A 19,096-nucleotide genomic window follows, 5' to 3' on the forward strand; every position below is an offset into this window, starting at 1 on the left:
AACACCGTCAACCTGGTGTGAAATCTCTCCTGCCGTCATTGATAAATCGAAAAATAGTGACATGAAATTTTTATTTGTATTTCAACACTTTCCCAACTGTAACTTCTGCTTTGTGTAATGTTTGGTTGTGTCCTTTTGTTTGGATATGACTATATTTACTTAGATTTTTTTTTTTTAAATTGTTTCTTGTTTTTGAACGTGCTAGGTGATTTTCACTGAGTGTCAAGTCTAGGAAATATATATATATATATATATATATATATATATATATATATATATATATATATATATATATATATATATATATATATATATATATATATATATATATATATATATATATATATATATATATATATATATATATATATGTATATATATATATATATATATATATATATATATATATATATATATATATATATATATATATATATATATATATATATATATATATATATATATATATATATATATATATATATATATATATATATATATATATATATATATACGTATATACATATGTATACATACATACATGCGTGTATTTAAAAAGCAGTGGCCGTATACACAAAAACAAATAAACAAAAAACAATAAGGAAAGAACAATAACACTCAACAAATTTAAACTACAGCTTCTTTCCGCGCCATCAGACTATTCTCTATAAAACAACCTAACGCAATAATTAGGTCCCTAGAAGTAGTCTCCAAAAAACCCAGTAGCAACGGTACATCCCCATGAAAAAATTTATCCCTAAAATTCGTCAAACTTTGGCATCTACTCAGAAAATAGTCCATCCCATCCCCAAACTCCCCACAGAGGGGGCAGGCACGCCTGCTTCCCGAGCCATCCTCATCATAAGACTCCCAGTATCCTTTACACAGTGGTATGCAATTTGCCCGCGCCTGCAACCAATACTTAAGGGTTCTCCACGGTAGATTCAGCCTCAAATAAAACTCCTCCCCATACGCATCTTTAATCTGACTATAAAAATGCAGGCTACTAGACTTTTCCAGACCCGTTAGCCAAACCTGAATCTCTTGGTCCCGAAGGCGCGATGCAAACTTACGGAGGAAATCTTCAAGTTTACCTAGAGGACCCTGCCCCTGATTCCATGCCCATGATAAACCAGCATTATCCAACAGTGCTTTAACTGGTTTTGGCCATGCTGCCTTTTTGGTAAAACTCAACATCTCTGTGTAGGCCGCTTTTGCCAGGCGGTTATCAGGTAAGCGCGTAACCTGTAACCAAAACTTAATCATTTGTATAGTCCTCATATGACGTAGATCCTGCAAACCCAAATCACCATTTAGGACCAAACTACTAAAATTATTTTTGAGGCCTATAACTTTTTTAAAATACATAAACTGCAGAGATTCCAGTTGTTTTACCGTGGTAGTCCCTCACAACTCACATCCATAATGGGCAACAGGTAGAACTTTAATCGTAAAGAAGTACTTGTGCATCTTCATATTTTTAATTCCCATGATATGTTTTTGTCGAAGTAGAGCACAAGTTGCTGCCTTACCACGTGAAATCATCAATTTAATGTGCTCGGCCCAATTCCCATTTGCTATGACCACGAATCCCAGATATTTACCCAGCACGTGGAGAACCTCAAAATCAACAACAAAGGCAGCGAACTCCGCACCCACCAACGCGTAATCTATAAGACTGGGATTTGTCCCAGAAAAGCATGTGTACTCACCTCTACCTCTGTCCTTACCAAATCTTCCATTACAAATTGCTAAACCATTCTCCTCGTAGTATGCCAATAAATTTCTCCCCTAAATATTCATTCTTCTTGACTGATCGTCACTGCTCCGTGGCATCTCAAAGACCTCAGGAAGGACCTCCACATATTATCATCTGAAAATTCAGGAGCTATCTCTAATACATTCGAAGTATAGGCATTAAAATCCCCTACTCCAACCAGACGGTCCCCCGGAAACTTCTGTTGAATCAGTCGCGTTTCTTCATGTAGTATAGTCCACGTGTCTTCAGACGAGTAAGAACTATTTTTTTGGTGCTAGATATACAGAACCTACAATTAAAAAAGTACTCTCACACTTAAATCTACCCCACACTATATTCTCTGATTGGGTCGCGAGTCTCACTGCAGAAGAAAATGACGTTTGGCTAAAATACATAACCACATCACCATAATACTGATTATTCTTAGAAACTTTTCTATTCACTGCATAAAAGGAATAATTATGTAAAGGGGGGCACTGCAGATCATCCTCACAATTATGCCAAGACAACCCCACAAAATATATCCAGATCCCTCAATAATGCTAATGATGTTTTTTTCTCATTAAAACCTTGAATGTTCCAGCACCCAATCCTAAGTTTGCAATAAACAGACAAAGGTATATGGCCACACTGGTCCTAATCCTCGTTCTCGTCACTCATATTCTCAGAGGAGTCACCAGCCCCTTCTTTTAGGGGCGTATTCAAACCATTCGACTTGTCGGCTGGTGCAATTTCGCTGCAGCTCTCAGTCGTGCTGTTTTTAAGAAGACATCGATATCCGGTTTTATGGGCATCTTTGGGACTAATGATGGTTTTTTATCTCTTCTTTGCTTTCCCAAGAGTAACCATTTTGTGCTTTTGGTCAGGCCAAGCCGCGTTGTTGTAAGTGCTGTCTTCAAAATTTACAGTTTGAGAATTTTGAATTTCCGGGGCTTGGGGGTTAACTTGCTGAGTCTGCGATCTGGGCACAGTACTAGGTTTAGCAGCCAACATTTCCACCCTGCCTATGACCTGGTCATAATAAAATGTCTGGCCTTCAATCAAAAGGCATGTTCCTCTTAATTTGGCATCTTGTCCACGTGACAAAGCCTCATTCAGCATTGGTTTAAGCTCTTGGCGAGATTTACGTTCCAAATAGGTATAATCCGGGGCTACTGAAATATCAAACTTTTTTAAAAGCCAGCCACTACTTAGGATTATGTCGCGAAGTTCCCGATTATTAAATTTCACCAAAATAGGGTGAACCGCGACTGGTTTACTTTTTCCCAAGTAAAACACATCCTTCAAATCACGCCTGGTGCTGGGGTAAATAGCGGTTTATTGCCGCCATAACTTATTCTACTAGACTACTTGGAGGTGGGTTTACTGACTTCAAATTATAAATGATCAGATTTTGATGTTTAATTTCTCTTTCAAGTTGCTCCGACTCTTTCTTTTCTTCAAGTAGTAGGTTCCGCAGCTTGTCAATTTAGGATCTTACTTCATCATCCCGTTGGCCAGTCTAAGTTTTGAGGGCCAATAATTCCGTTTTAATCGCAGAAACTCTATTGGCAACATATTTACTCTGATTTAATTTAACATCCATTTGCGACAATCTTTCAAAGATTGCTGCGATCCCGGTTGATTCAGCCATTTTCAAAATTATCGTTCAACCCCTTCCAAAAATAATATGTTAAAAACTAAGAGCAGGAAACGAAAACTGACTCGCAAGGGGGTCATTTAAATCCCCCCGCTTTCCAACAATGTTTTGCAATAATCACGTCCGTCAATGCAATAATGCTTATCCAAAGAACGAACAGTCATTTGTAACTTTAATCTTCAACTAGACACTTTCGCAATCACCGAATTAATTATATTTTCAAACAATCCAGATCAACTATTTCACATAGATGTTTACGATTTGAAATCTAGTTCGAGACATATATATGTATATATATATCAACATGTTAAAAAAAAAACAAAAAAAAACAGAAAATAAATAAGCTTCACTATTAATATAAAATTATTTTTGCCTGCTTCCAAACACAAGAAGGAGCGGAGTAAGCAAAAATGTTCAGAACAAATCGAAGTCTTAAAAAAAAACAAAAAAAAACAGACAGCACTTAGAAATAAAGCTAAATTGCTGAAAAAGAGCACACTTTTTTTTTAAATGGTTGTATTGCTACAAAACAATGGGAAACTTAACACAAATTTCAAATTACGACAAAAGTTCGAACAGTCTCCAACAGTTTTTTTTAAACATCAAATTCCAAACTGTCAAATTATAGAGCGTGGCAATATACAAAGTGGCAATGTCATGTTTGTTAGAACCTCACTTTTGCGCTGCAAGCCTACTTTGGATCTACCATAGTTATGGCTATGCCAATATGACAGCAAAAAGTTCTATTGGATATAACGCCAAAATCACGCAGAAACTTAGGGTGGACTCCTTAGTCAAATGCTATTCGTATTTCTACACTACATAAATAGATGGGATTTCCAGAATTCTCAGCTTTTCTATAGATACACTTTAGCCTGTCTATAATTTAGTTGCAAGTATAATAACTTGGAACTATCTATAATCTAGGACTTATTTTCTTATCAAATCAGCAGAATAAGACACAAGAGCTCTGCTCAAAACACGGGAATTAGTAATGGGGCGGTAGCTACTACAAAAATTAGCATTTTTACTTTTTTTTCAAATTATTCGTTATTGCACTAGAAGAAAGTATATTAGGTACTCGACCTGTATCAGTGAATATTTGAAATAAAATTGTCTGATGCAGGTGGCAGGGTCTGATAACGCCTACATGGTGGGTCTTATGAAGCTTCAAAAGCCTGATTATATGTGCAATTATCACTTCTAGAAGCAATAATCATATTACGTCTACATAAAAGAAGGCCAAGTTTATTTTAACATAGTGTCAGCGTCAAGTTTTTGGGTTCGAGTCACGGATGCCAAACACAGCAGAATACTAGTACAACTTCTCTTTGGGAATGCTCTTCAGGAATGCAAACACTCGCTTTACTACCTCTGCTGTGAGCATTTATATTCTTCTTTACGTCAAGTTTATGTTTTTAAGGCCTCAACAGAGAAAGACTTAGATTCTCTTTATTTTAGGTTATTGACACACTCGGTCTATTTTCTTTTTGTCTTTCTAAACGGTTGAAACCGAACATCAAATGTTGGCCCGTCACACTCATGCCAATTATAATACCCCATTTTTGAACACCTTTCAGATGCACTTCGGCGTGGATTGTGACTCCAACCAAACTTACGGGTACCTCTGTTTAGCAATCGGGGCAAAAGCTAACTCCTCACACTTTGCGACATGGACAATTTTGGCAGCCTATTTATCAAGAATATTGTTCATTTAGAACATAAAGCAAAAGCTGAAAAGCTATTTAATTTCATTTATTCTGTCATCACATTTACTTTGATTGAGATTTTTATCAACCTTTTGTCACTCTGTCTTAAGATAATGCAAGCGCTGCGGGGGATTTGTTGTATTATTTGGCGAATAACTAAATGTAAATTACAAACCGAGGATATCACTGATGTGTGCTCAAGATCCACAGCAACTTCAAACGCAAGAGTGCCGTTAAAGACAACGGAGGTACTGTTCAAGTTATGCATAAGTAAAGATGTAAGTTTTTTCACAAATATCCGCATCGCTCCTACAACAGATCAGAGAATTTTTTTGTTCTTAGTTAGGTCATGTTAGAAATCACCGCATATTATGCGGTGATTATTATCTAAATTAAGTAAAAGTATGCAAATGTGACTGCATGCATCTGCAAAACGTCGTTCACTTAGACCAGTCCAACCCAACTACATGGTTGACATTGCTTAGCTCTTTCTGTACCGCTGTGCTCCTTTTCGCCTTACCTCCGGCTTCTCGTTGCCTTCTGGCATGAGAACACCCATTTTCTGTTGTTTTTTTTATGCCTAGTTCTCACAGATGCATCCGAAATGAAAGCTCATGCGCTTGATTCCTTTCCAAAATGGGTTCCACCCGTGGAAACACGTTTTCTGACGACGGAGCCAGCAATTTTAGGCTAGCTTCTTTGTAGCTCTTTCTATTTTTAGGTTACCATATCTCTGTAGTAGAAATAAATAAATTCTCTAATGGGATTTGGACATGTGCATTATATCCCTCTTACTTCAAGCTTCAGGATAGGTGCCTCTGAATTACTGGACTAAAATGTCAAGGGAAAGCAAGGACGGTAGAATCCTTTCACACCGGATTTGCCCACCGTGTACTTCATTTTTTGGACACTCACTGCTCGCGAGTCAGAAGCATTTTACGTTGCTGTCACCTCCTTGTACAAAGAGTCTGTGATCTATTGATGTTGTAAAAAATAGCATAATTTAGCTGCAGTCTAGGCCAAAATTATGAAGCTGTTTTTATTAAATGAATCTTGAATGAGGGAATGTAAGAACCACACAAACATTTTAACGCTGGGTTTGTACGCTCCGTTTCCTTAAAATATCAAAATATATTGGATTCTAAATTATATTTGGAATCCCTAATTGTAATGGTCAGTGAAGTATTTAGAAACATACTTCGGAAGGTCAATCTGTTCGACATGGTTGAGCCCCATATTAAAAAACGCTTCATGTCATGGATCCTCAATGGTAATCTCAATGCAAAAATCACCATAGTAAAACAACTTCGCCTTACTGACTGACTGTATTAAACTAATCGATATAGCGCGATCACATGCGCTCCACTTTGTATCTGTGTAAAAGTCCTAAAATAAAGGGTGCTCCTCAGGTGGACTTGCCCCAATAATAAATAGACATACTAACTCTGAACTGTTTGGAAAATCTGACCATTTGCTTGCAGTGAGAACGGGTGATACTGTCATTGTGAATGTATACCTGTCGACAGGCTATAGAGACGAAAGTTCTGAAACGATGTTTGCTTTAACAGGCAGAAAATTGGGCAAATGTGTGAGTAAAATTAGAGCATCGAACCTCCATTGGGTTTTGTTGGAGGACTGTAATTGTGACTTGAGAAAAGTGATAATCCATGTATGGCTCTGCTTCTTAGCCTGATTCCAAATGAAAGTGCTCTTCTGCCCAAATCTGCTGATTTTACATAAATACAATCTCCCTGGGATCAGTGTTTAACCTTGATCACTTACTTGTTTTCAGTAGTGTTGCCAGTTGTGTATTAAGCGTAACCCTGCTTAATGATTTTTTAGTCTCTGATCATTTGCCACTGTCTTGTAGTATTGCAGCTCCATTTAGCCGCGCGTGGTTAACTCAAGAATCTAAGTCATATATTCTAGTAGAATGGAATAAGGTTGATATACTCGATTACGAGTATTGCATTGATAATCTTCTTGCAAAGATAGAAATACCTATTGAGCTTCTCCAGAATTCAGTTCCGTCTTCAATTGATGAAACTCGTCTTAAACTAAACATGTATTCTTTTGCACGCCTTATCATAAGTGGAAAAGCAGTTTGTCTCTCGCACTGAAGTACGAGTTGGATCCTAAGTGATGGGCTGGTTCCAGAATTCATTACTTTTTGAGGCTAGTAATAGGGCTAAATTTTGGCTAAGTATCTGGATAGAATGCGGCTGGCCCAAAACTGGTGTTGTAAATCAGATCTGTTTATCCACCAAGTGCCGTTTTTCAAAAGAGCTGGGGAAACAGAGCTACTGCTCGTTTCAATTTTTCTGAAAATATTTTTAATAGCACATGACTTCTGTTGAAAAAACTAACACATAAACAAAGAGAAAAGCCAAGCTAAACATCTCACATCCCTCTCGAATTGTAGGAACAACATTTCTCAAAAGAGTTTTCAAAACCTGACCCACTAATAGAAAATCCTTTCAAAGTGACACTTGAACAGATACTTTCGAAAGAGTTCATATCAACGTTTACTGTATCTGCTTCAGGTGCTTATAATACAATCTGTAAAATCGAGAAACCTCTCGAGAAGTACAGGTCACATTTCCGCTTAACACCTCTTATGTGGGACCCCTTCACTTCTTTCCCATCTTGCTGTACTTTTTCAAATGGTATTCACAAAAGGAATAGTTATTCCTCCATTTTCAACTGGTCGTCTTATTCTTGTCCCTAAGAAGAGCAAACCACTAAATGAATTTTCATTATACCAGCCAATAGCGGCAGCTACAATCTTATGTAAATTTGTTGATAAGTTTATAATGCCTGATCTGATTAATAAATGTTGTATGCCCCCATACCAATTTGGGTTCCAGAAAGGAAGAGGGTGCGCTCATGCACTGACGGAACTGTCGTCAGTTTTGATTGATGCTGATAAATCGGGAGAGTTACTTGTTCTAGAGACCCGTGATATCAGTCATGCTTTTGATTCGATAATTAACACGCATATCCTTATTGAAATTTATAATAGCGGGATCAGTACTTGTTATTCTTACTTTGCATGATCTGCACACTCATCTAATCGTCATGGTTAATTTGCCTCCCGGAATGATTACAGAGATAGTCATACCTATTCGCCGTGGTGTAAAGCAACGTGCCCTTACATCCCCAGTCTCGCTTAATAACTGTATTCTGGACGCACAGTCCCGAGCGGTTTCCTCTTGCATTTTAGAAGGGATAGATGCATCTCCTCTTACTAATGCGGATGATTTCATCAACCCCAGCCTAACGGTACTGGTGTTTGAGCAAAACTTTCCATTTGGAGTCGAGAATATTCAAAGATAAATCTTAAGTTTAACGCTGAAAAGTCATAAGTCGTACTATTCAACTTTTGCCCAGTCCTCGAAGGATTTAAAGTTGATCTTTGTGCAGTACCGATTTCTCCTAAACCGGAAATGAAATATCTTGGCCTTCCAATGGGTGACTCCCTTAAAGCAACTAGAAGGCTCCTCATCCGTCATTTCCAGCGCCGGACGTCTAGTGCCTACGGCAACATAGTACCTAATAAAGTTCGTTTTAATTGGCGGCTTCTAGCTAAACTATATAACGCGACCTGTTAAGACATATTTATTCTTTAAAAGGATTAAATCCCAGTTTTTGAACAGGTGTGAATTAAAAGGATTATGTTCGGACTTAATTAGAGACTAAACTTCATTTTATCCTAAACCCCAAGAATGACTAGGAGAGTATGCCCCGAATGTTGTTCAGGACAACTTTAAACTGTTTGATATGCAATGACTGTGAATCATTCTTCCACAAACAATGGTGCTAGAATTGAATTTCTCCAATGGACTAAAAGTTGTCTGTAGCTAGATTGTTTTGTGAAGAAGGATAGTTTAAACAAGAATGGTCCAAAAAAGTCAAACACTTATGCTGATAGTTGTTCCAGTCAACCCCAACCTCTCCCAATTACTCCCACTCGTAGTCTATCAGGCAATGACCTGGCGAACATTGTGATGAAAATTCGATCGCATCCTCTAGCTTCAAACCTTCCAAGTAATAATGACCATCTCGAAGCCAACAAATCTAATGCCTCCTGCCAGACTGAAACTACTACTTGTGGCAATTGTTGTTCTAATCCTCTCTCGGACTTATCACCTCTTTCCCTTATAGTAATGAGAGATAAATTAGAATTAATAAGCAAGGAAATATCTGCCATCATAGACCTTAGGTCACGTCTAAATGAAATCCCTCCAGAGTTGTCTGATGCTAATGAGGATCAAAATCATGAAATTATCCCTAATAAATCCCACCCGGATAAATATTCAATTGTTTCCTGTAATAAAGAGGTGATGAAACAAACTTGTATTTTTCAAAAGTTCAGTTACCTTGGGGATTACATAATTAAGAGTTCATCTGACCTGGAAACATGAAGTTGAATACTAATGAATGTAAACTGAAGGTCAAGTCAATTAAGATAAGCGGTCATGAACTGACTACACATAAGGGTGTATGAGAATTTTCCTTGAATGATATTTGCAAAAAAGGCAAAAAATGTAAATATCTGCATGTTTGCAAGAGTTTTAATGTTGGGGGTGAGTTTAAGGTCTCTGACTGCCAACTATTACACCAGAAAGTTTGGTATAAGTTTGGAAGTGGTCGTTGTTTTGGTTGTGACCGGATTCATTTGAATCATGGCTATGGCGCATTCAAAAAACTTTTTAATAATACCAGAAAGAGTTATCATCAACTGTCAAACTCTCTCCCGTGTATTATCACTATGAATATTGAGCACCCAAAAAACTAAGTTCGCCACACCAGCCCACTGTTCCCACCAGCCATCAATAGCGACAGGAATCCGAATTATCAACAGCACCGAACAAACCCATTCAGAAGACATCCATGTTACATTCCAGCTCCTTCTCATTTAAATTGCCAAATCAGTCCATCTCCTCAGATCCCGTTATTTACATCAAATGAACCCAAGAACTTACAACAAGTCTACAATAACAAATCAAGAAACCCTGGTTTAATACATTTCTCCACCTCCTACACATTTCCCGGAATCCTTCTAGCGAATGTAAGGTCACTGGTAAATAAAATGGATGAACTTCAAATTAGTCTTTAAAAAAACTAGATAGATGTTGCTTGCCTTACCGAAGCATGGCCTGCAACTGAAGACTTTTGTTCCATTCCAAATTAAGTTTCCCATTTTAAGCCCAGGATGGACAAAGATGGGATCCCTCTATCTCATAGTGGAGGTGCAGCTTTTTTTGTCTGTCTACCCTCCCTATTCGGATTTTTTTTCATTTTCTGAAATAGAGAACAACTCCAAAACTGAAGTTCTATGCCTTTGGACCAGACCCAAAACCTCCCAAAAGAAGTATTTTGCATGATTTTTTGTATTATTTATTACCCTCCTCGTAGTGGATTTAAGGAGGAGCTGACGGCATATCTGCAACTTTATACTGATATAATTCATTGCGAGTATCCTTATACTACAACTACATTAGGTGGTAATTTTTATGAGCCAGACCAAAAGTGGCTTAGCTCTGCTCTTAGGCTTGATTAAGTGGTAAATTCACCTACACGTGGTGATAAAATTCTTGACTAAATTTTTTACCAACATTAAAGATTACTTCTATGTCCCCAATGTAGCCCCTCCATTAGGGGCAAATGACCATCTATGCATCTTTTGGACTCCCTTTATCGTCCTTTCCCCCTAAGAAATTGATCAGTTACTCTTATAGACCCATGACCGACAAGAAGGCTGTCCATTTCAAATTAAAATTTATATCCAAATCTTGAGCCAATATCCTATGTCTTACCAGTGGTAATAAAATGTCTTCTATATTTTCACTAGAACATTCCCAGTTGTATTGTGACATCTCTCCAGTGAAAAATGTTACTCGCAAATCTAACTGCCAACCGTGGATAAATAAAAAAATTTGTGCCTAATAAATGAACGTGATAAACTCTTTAAGGAAGGATTTTTCCAAGAATCTCGAAAACTTAGAAACATCGTTGTTAGCGAAATCCATAAAGCAAGAAAGGAGCATGGTGCGCACGTGCTCAATAAATTATTATATTCGGACCCTAAGAAATTCCACAAAAGTGTCCAAGATCTCATTGGAAAGGTCTCTTCAAAATTTTTCTTACTGGACATTAATGGTGACCCAGTGGGTGCGGATGTCATAAATGATCATTTTGCTTCAATTTGTAAAATTCACCCGCCACTCCAGCATATGCCGGCCAACAGTGCAGTGAGTGACTTTCCTGTGATTGAAATTCATCAGACTCAAGTTAAACTCGAAACTCTTGATACAAATAAGTCAGTATACCCAGGTGATATCCCTACCAAATTTATTGTGGAATGTGCCCGGTATTTAAGTGTACCTCTAACTGCTATTTTTAACCAATGTTTTGTAGATGGTATTCTTCCAGTGTGTTTTAAACGAGCTATTATATCTCCTATACCGAAAACTAAGACCACAAAAATTCCCTCTGACTTAAGACCAATACCAAAAACCTCCATTTTCTCTAAAATCTTTGAAAGTTTTATTTACCATTTCCTTTTTGACGATATTCGTGATAAAATCAACCCAAATCAGTTTGGCTTTAGGCTGAATCATAGCACCACGCATTGCTTAATTTATATACTTGATACTATTTTCAAACATCTTGAGTTGAATAGTTCCTACGTTGAGGCTGTTTTTGCTAATATTAGCAAAGCCTTCGATAATTTGGATCATCAGACAGTTATAGATAATGCAAGGGCTTTAGGTGCAAGAGATTTTGTTTTACGTATGTTAGCTAGCTTTTTGTCTGACCGTGAGCAATGTGTAGCCCTTCCTAATAGGGATTCATCGGGTTTTTCCTCGATTTCCTGTGGAGCACCTCAAGTGACTAAGTAAAGGTCCTTTAGCATTTTTAATAGCTTTTAATAATGTTTTACCAAGTTTTGACAACACTTTTAAATTTATGGATGATTTTACATTACTGAACCTTTGTCAAACATCTAATACTTTGAATGTTAGACTCGATTCACTAATTAACAATTTAAAGAATGATCTTGACAATGTTAAACTCAACTTAAGCATACCCAAAAGCAGTTTCATGTTATTTTCTTTTTTAAAAAATTACCTTTGCATACCAAATTTAAATACTGTTAAACTGCTTGGTGTGCAGTTGGACAACGACCTTAAATGGAATTCCCACATTTCCCACTTATTTATGTCAGGTTGTTTTCTCCTTAAATCTTTCTCTCTTCTCAAACGTTTCTCCATATCAATCCAAAACCTTAAAATAATTTTTTGTTCTTATATAAGACCCTGTCTGGAATATGCTTGCCCTGTCTGGCACCCTGGGTTGACCAAAGACCAATGTTCTAAAATTGAAAGTATTCAAAAAAGAGCCATAAAAATTATTCCGGGGACGGCGTATACTACATACAATGAAGGTTTGGCTAGACCTGAACTTATTATATTGGAATCACGATATTACATCTTTACCGTGAATTTTGGTTTCAAGTGCCTTAATTCTGACTATCATCGACGTTTTCTCCCTCCCTTTAAAGAAAATCCCCCAACCCTTCCTAATACAAGGCTCAATGCTCTTAGAGCTCCAAATACCCAACTGGACCTGTATCCCCAAATGTTGGCCATGAGGTACAAAAACTCTTTTGTCCCCTATTTTGTTTCCCATTTTAATAATTGATATAACTTTTGTTTTATGTTTATCCCCTAACATCTGTTTTATTATTTATTCAATTTTTTTTTTTATGTTTATCACATAACATTTGTTTTGTTATTGTAATTCTGACGTGCTTATGCTAGCTTTTGTGCTATTTTAGCCAATAAATCATATTCTATTCTAAATATGTGCTTCCAAAAATTTTTGTACCTTGCACCTTTTTGGCATACCTTCTCGGCAATGGAAACAAAATAATTTCGGCAAATTTACTACCGGTATGCTAAGTATCTCATCGGCCTCCCTTCTTGGGCAAGTAATCCATGGGTCAATAAGAGATATGGGTATTATATACCCTAATGCTGCCATCGACTGATACATTGAAGCTTATGATAAACGAATCATTTGACAACTGTGGTGTTCCCTTTTAAAACAGTAAATAAGTCGCGTTTTTTATTGTGCAATTATGGTGCTTGCTATGCGTATTGTGCTTGTGTGCTTATTTTTGGATTTTGATTATGTTTATTTTTGATTTTCCGTCTTTCTCTTTTTTTTATACTCCGTTTTTATTGTGTTTACAGCTGGTGATTAATAAATTCAATTCAATATGCCATGCAGTATAGATACACAACTCGATCTCGATATGCTATCTGGGGATATAAATGCACACTATTCAATATTGATCAATCACCAGTGTAATAATTCACTTCAAACCAAGTCACCATTTGCAAAAATGCACAGTAAGACTGTTAGGAATTCTACTAAATTTGTTGCCTCACAAAAACATTAGGTATCTTTTGAATTAAACAAAATATTAGTTAGCTAAGGCAAACCATCCTATGCCGAAGACCTGACGTTTGTCAGCACTAAAATTAGATTACAAAATATGTAGCAAATGTTAGCAATTCGTTATACCGTGATTTCCTAACCAGCAGATTACTCAAATAATCTGGATTTCAATACTGAAATCCAAAGTCAACCTAAGTTGAAAGTGTCTAAGGTCTTAATTTCGACCCAATAAGTCTATGCCACAATGAAAATAGGCCTTTTTGGGCCAAATTTTTGGAGGTGCCCACCTCACTTGCCCAGAGTCTCAGGCAAGTGACCCTAAATTTGAAAAAGTGGAAATTGGCTCAGATTTTCTAAACTGAGCTGAGACAATGAATAGATACTATTGGGAAAGTGACTGGAGACGCTCGGCATCCGTGAACAAGTGCTAAATTGAGAGAGGAATTTGGGAAAATATTCGGGGGCGCTCACCCGCCCAGAGTCTCGGGCAAGTGACCCAAAAATTTTAAAAATGTGTGAAAAATTCAAATTTTTTTCAGAATGTGGGGCTAAGCTTAGGCAACGAATAGGTACTATTTGAAAGATAAAAATGGCTTTAAACGATTGTTTTGCCTGTTATTTCAAGCAAATTTATGGTCCTATGTCAATTTTAAATTCTTGGTCAACCTTCTTAAGACCATAGGCGGGTCTACCTTGTTTGCCTCTTTTTTAAATTCTTGATCAGCTTACCTAAGACTCTAGGCAGGATTGCCTTACCAAAAACTAAGCTGACAAACATGTGTCCAATAAGAGAGTCATTCATACTCCTGCCATTTACCCGTGCCTCAGCCATTGAAACATTTGCCTCTCAATTACTTGGACTATCTGGTCTTGGCTTTTCTCTGTCTACAATTACCCAGCCCAGTCTTGATGCAACCTATTGCCCAAAATACTTGATAACTTCAATTCAAATCGGGTCTGCCTTGTTTGCCTCTTTTTTAAATTCTTGATCAGCATGCCTAAGACTCTAGGCAGGTATGCCTTTCCAAAAACTAACCTGACAAGTATGTGTCCAATAAGAGAGTCATTCATACTCCTGCCATTTACCCGTGCCTCAGCCCTTGAAACATTTGCCTCTCAATTACTTGGACTATCTGGTCTTGGCTTTTCTCTGTCTATAATTACCCAGCCCAGTCTTGATGCATCCTATTGCCCAAAATACTTGATAACTTCAATTCTGGTTAATTATACCCGAAATCGCTTCAACGCTGCTCAATAGTTCATTTCTCCGTGTGTGGAATTTTTAATGCCCCCAATGCTTAAACGGGGAGAAAATGTCAAACTATTTTTTCAGGTGAAAATTCTGATATAAAACTTAAATTCTTTCTGCATCTGGCCATAAAGAAAAAAAACATTAAGGGGTAGGTTTAAACTAGGAGAAATTGCACCTAAAATGTATATCAGATCAGCCATAGGCTTACTCATATGATAGCCTATATTTGAACTCAACTTCCTAGAGAACTCTTGCAAATTTAAGCCTAGATCCTGTAAATCAACATTGCCCCACTTACTGATATGTAACGTTAATAAAAAAAATTAAAAAAAAACAAACAAATTAGGAACCACGAGGAGGAAGGGTCACTAATCGCTAGCAACAACTAATGGTGCCACTAAATTCAGAATTTGGTGTCCATAGCAGGGCCATATCCAGGATTTTTTCTGGGGGGGGGGCTAAAAAAATTTGTTTATATTCATTTTTGTGACGTTTTTTACGACTCGGACAAATATTCCGGGGAAGGGGGTTTTCAAACCCCCCTGGATATGACCTTAGTCCATAGTAATAAAGTAGGAGAAACTAAGCGGAAGTTGAAGCTTAAATAAAAAAAAACTGCCCTCTTTGTCTATCAGCCTTGAAAAAGGATTGCTTCTTAATTAAAAGACAATATGTTAAGAGGTATACCAAAATAGATATTCCTTCTTTTTTTTAAAGCTAAGTCATTTTGATAGTGAATAGCAATGAAAAAGAATAGGTCACTTAATACCGAGCCCCTCGGCTTTTTTTTTTATGTGCAAAAATAATTAACTATTCATTATGTATTTTTAAAGGGAAAAACGAAACTAAGCAAGTGGATTCAATGTTAGACAGTTTTGTCATAACAAATTTAGAGCCTGCCACGGACTATATTGTCCAGATATCTGCTTCTGCTGGAGGAAATGATGGAAGGATCAGTGACCCAGCTATCAACACAACTGCCGAAGGAAGTAAGTTGAACTGCTATTTGTAGTATCCAGAAAAATACATGTTAACAGGGAAGATGAGTCTCTATCTCTCTCCCTCTCTCTATCTCTCTCTCTCTCTCTCTCTCTCTCTCTCTCTCTCTCTCTCTCTCTCTCTCTCTCTCTCTCTCTCTCTCTCTCTCTCTCTCGTCTATGTTTCAGTATCTGATTGTACTCAGTTTACTAACTAAGAAATCAAGGACAACAAAACCCAACTTCGGTAGTAGAAGTTTTTCCTGCATTAGGATCTTACAAACGAGAGAAAAAAAATCCTACTCAGTTTGCATAAATTCAAGTAATTTTCCAAAAAAAACTATTTTTAGAGTAGGCTACCATATAATATGGACAAGAAACAAAAACGAAACTGTTCTAACTCAGTAAACCATTTAGGAATTGGTTAACGTTGGGGTTTGATTATACTATAAAATCTTCTTATTAACCTCTGGATCGAAAATTCTTTTCTGGGTTTCAGGTAAATAATTCTAGGTAGGATAAGATATTTATTTCAAAAAGATTACTATCGCAAGCCCACAAAGGGCCGAATTCGGACTTCGGAGTCGACTATAAATGGTTGCACTAAAACTGGCCAAAATGCAAAAAACAACAACTAAATAGAAAAATCATAATGAACAAGTATTTAATAGTCAATAATTAAAACTATAAAAAGTCAATTAAAAAGTTAAAAAGATAAAACTGGCCAAATTAAACTTACACAAATACAAATCAGAAAAATAAATATAACGGACATAAAAAAGGAGTGGGGAATAAGCGAATATACACAAAAAAAAGAGCGAGACATAAATACATATAAATTAAACGGGACACTAAGGAAGTGTCAATAATTCAACTTCAGTAAGCCAATAAAAGAGTTAAAAAAAAAAAACTGGTCCAGAAGGGGTAAGGGGGATGGGACCAAAATAAATAAATACCCCCCCCCCCCAAAAAAAAAGAACGAAAAATAAAATATGTAAAAATTAAAGGGGGAACTGAAAAAAAAACAAAAAAAAACGGGGGGGGGGCAGCAAATGAGTGCAAGAACCTGGGCAGCACCATCAGCTAATAAACAAAAAAGAGGGGAAAAAAAGAAACTATTGGGACATTTTATTCATTTTTTCTGTAATAAAGGGGACAAAAGTTCTTTAGTAACGCAGCGAATGGGGGACAAAACAGGGATGGGCTCAGAAACAGCTCCCCATCCAGGCGGCCGTAATCTGGATGGGGAGTGACGTTTTGGGAAAATAATTGCCGTCCGAGGGTTTGTTATGGCATTTTTTGCAAAACAGAGGCACAAATTATTTCTTCGTCTCTCGAGGGTCTCTAGTTTTGAAATATTTAACAAATGCAAATATGGTATCTTGCCCTCTTTAAAAATAATTCTTAGAGCTCTCTTTTGGACATTTTCAATTTTTTGTGTTGCTTCATTTGAGAGGCCAGGGTGCCGCACAGGACAAGCATACTCTAATATTGGACGCACAAAAGAAATGTATACTTTTAGTAAATGTGATTGGGGGCAACTGAATTTATTTAAAAGTTTAAGGAGGGAAAGCAAGGAGTTTGCTTGTCGTAGGATATTATTTATATGGGCAGCACATTTCAAATTAGAATAAATTGTAACGTCAAGGCGTTTAACAGATGTGATAGAGGTTTCGGGAGGTATAGGAGCATGGACAAGGGGAGGGGAATTAAGGAAACTTAGTGAAACTGTTACGGATTTAGAAGGGTTATCAGTCATTTCAAGGAAACACGCATTGCTGGCAGTGTCTTGGAGTATGCCCATTGGGTTGCTAAACATTTTTTAAATAAACCCATTGTTACTTAAACATGTTTTTATGGCATCTCTAAAACTGTCAAGTCATTAACAAATTTCCATTTATTGTCATAAAGTATTGAAAGGCTGTTAATCATTAGAGAAAAAAATAGAGGGCTTAGAATAGTCCCCTAAGGATTTTCATTAAAATTTGGGGAGTTGATCTGAGAAATAATTTTGATATGTAACTGCTTGGGAATTGTTAAAGAGAAAAGAGGCAACGAGCTTAACAAGGAAAGTTTCAGTGTGGAATTCATTTATAAGTTTATCTATGAGTAAATTGTGGTTAATCAAATCGAAAGCTTTTTGAAGATCAATAGAAATCAGATTAAGTCAAGTGTTAGGTTTTTCAAGTAATTTACCCATGGTATCAACAAGGTCAATTTGATCTAGAAATTATAAATTTCAATTCGTTATTTTGCCTAAAATTTTCTATGCATAAAAAGCTCAGGTCCAGCATTAAAATTCTTAGCAATAAATTCCTAGTTTCTACAACCTGTTCCTATTTCTAGTTTCTGTTTTTTATTTGTTTTTTATTATAATTACGTTTTGTGATTGACAACCTGGAGGATGAGTTGGAATTGTTATTGATCTCCTATTTTTTTTTTTTGAATATAGCTATTTGCATGACATGAGGTAAATTACCTTGCCCCAAACTCTTCATATTTCATTATGATTGGCTTTAAGTTTCCTGGATTAAGTCTCATCCCAAAAAAGGAAAGGGTTATACTGGAAACTCAAAAAGAAATGTTAAGTTTTAGGCGCGCCTCACGGTGAGAATCTTTCATTTAAGGTTTTTCAAATAGTCTATTTATTTTGGTTCCCGACGAGTGCAGATGGGATGAAGAGCTTAAACTATATTTTGCTTGCTTATATTTTAAAGCTTCTGTTTAGATCTCTTGTACGGTTTATACCAGTTTTTCTATATTTTTTTTTTTTTTTTTTTTATTTGTACTATTACATTGCCATTGAAAGCCGCTTGTTCTTTATGAAACGACGCTTAAGTTTATATTCGGAGCCCATAAGTAATTCTAAGTTATATCGTCTTTGGTTTCCTACTTAATTTCTGCTAGTTTCCTTTATTACCGTTTCAAGTATTATAGTTTTCTTCTATATTGCTTTTGAAATCGTTTTTTTTTCGCTACATCCTTATGAAACTATCTATAAAGAATCCATATGTATATCCAACAAAATACTTAATCCATATGTATTTCCAACAAAATAATTAGAAACATTTGGTCTGATTTTTATGTCTGTGCCTATTTTAGCTTTTTTCATTTGCTTGTGTATGGGTGTGTGTGTGTGTTGGGGGGGAGGGATCAGTAAGTTTTGCCTTTAACATCACGTAGTTTATCATCTCGAATTTTTTTTTTACAGCTTTTAAAGTTCTGCCTTTTTTGTTTTTGCCCTTTATATTTTTTGAGTTGGTATTTGAATATAAGGTTTACCCTCCCCTT

At 36.4% G+C, this 19,096-nt stretch overlaps 1 protein-coding gene across 5 annotated transcripts in view; it reads left to right on the forward strand.

Annotated features, from left to right (window-relative positions):
- Window positions 1-19,096, forward strand: part of dome (cytokine receptor domeless) — a 168,636-nt gene that overhangs the window by 114,981 nt on the left and 34,559 nt on the right. For all 5 annotated transcript variants that reach the window (XM_089085712.1, XM_089085714.1, XM_089085715.1 and 2 more), the window contains one exon: window positions 15,662-15,817. In XM_089085712.1, the coding sequence (XP_088941838.1) occupies window positions 15,662-15,817 (156 nt within the window). The remainder of the gene's footprint in view (window positions 1-15,661; window positions 15,818-19,096) is intronic.

The sequence above is a fragment of the Artemia sp. Qi Xiang Cuo genome, chromosome 3 (assembly GCF_049724085.1).
Source record: "Artemia sp. Qi Xiang Cuo chromosome 3, ASM4972408v1, whole genome shotgun sequence".
In the NCBI taxonomy this organism is placed as follows: domain Eukaryota; kingdom Metazoa; phylum Arthropoda; class Branchiopoda; order Anostraca; family Artemiidae; genus Artemia; species Artemia sp. Qi Xiang Cuo.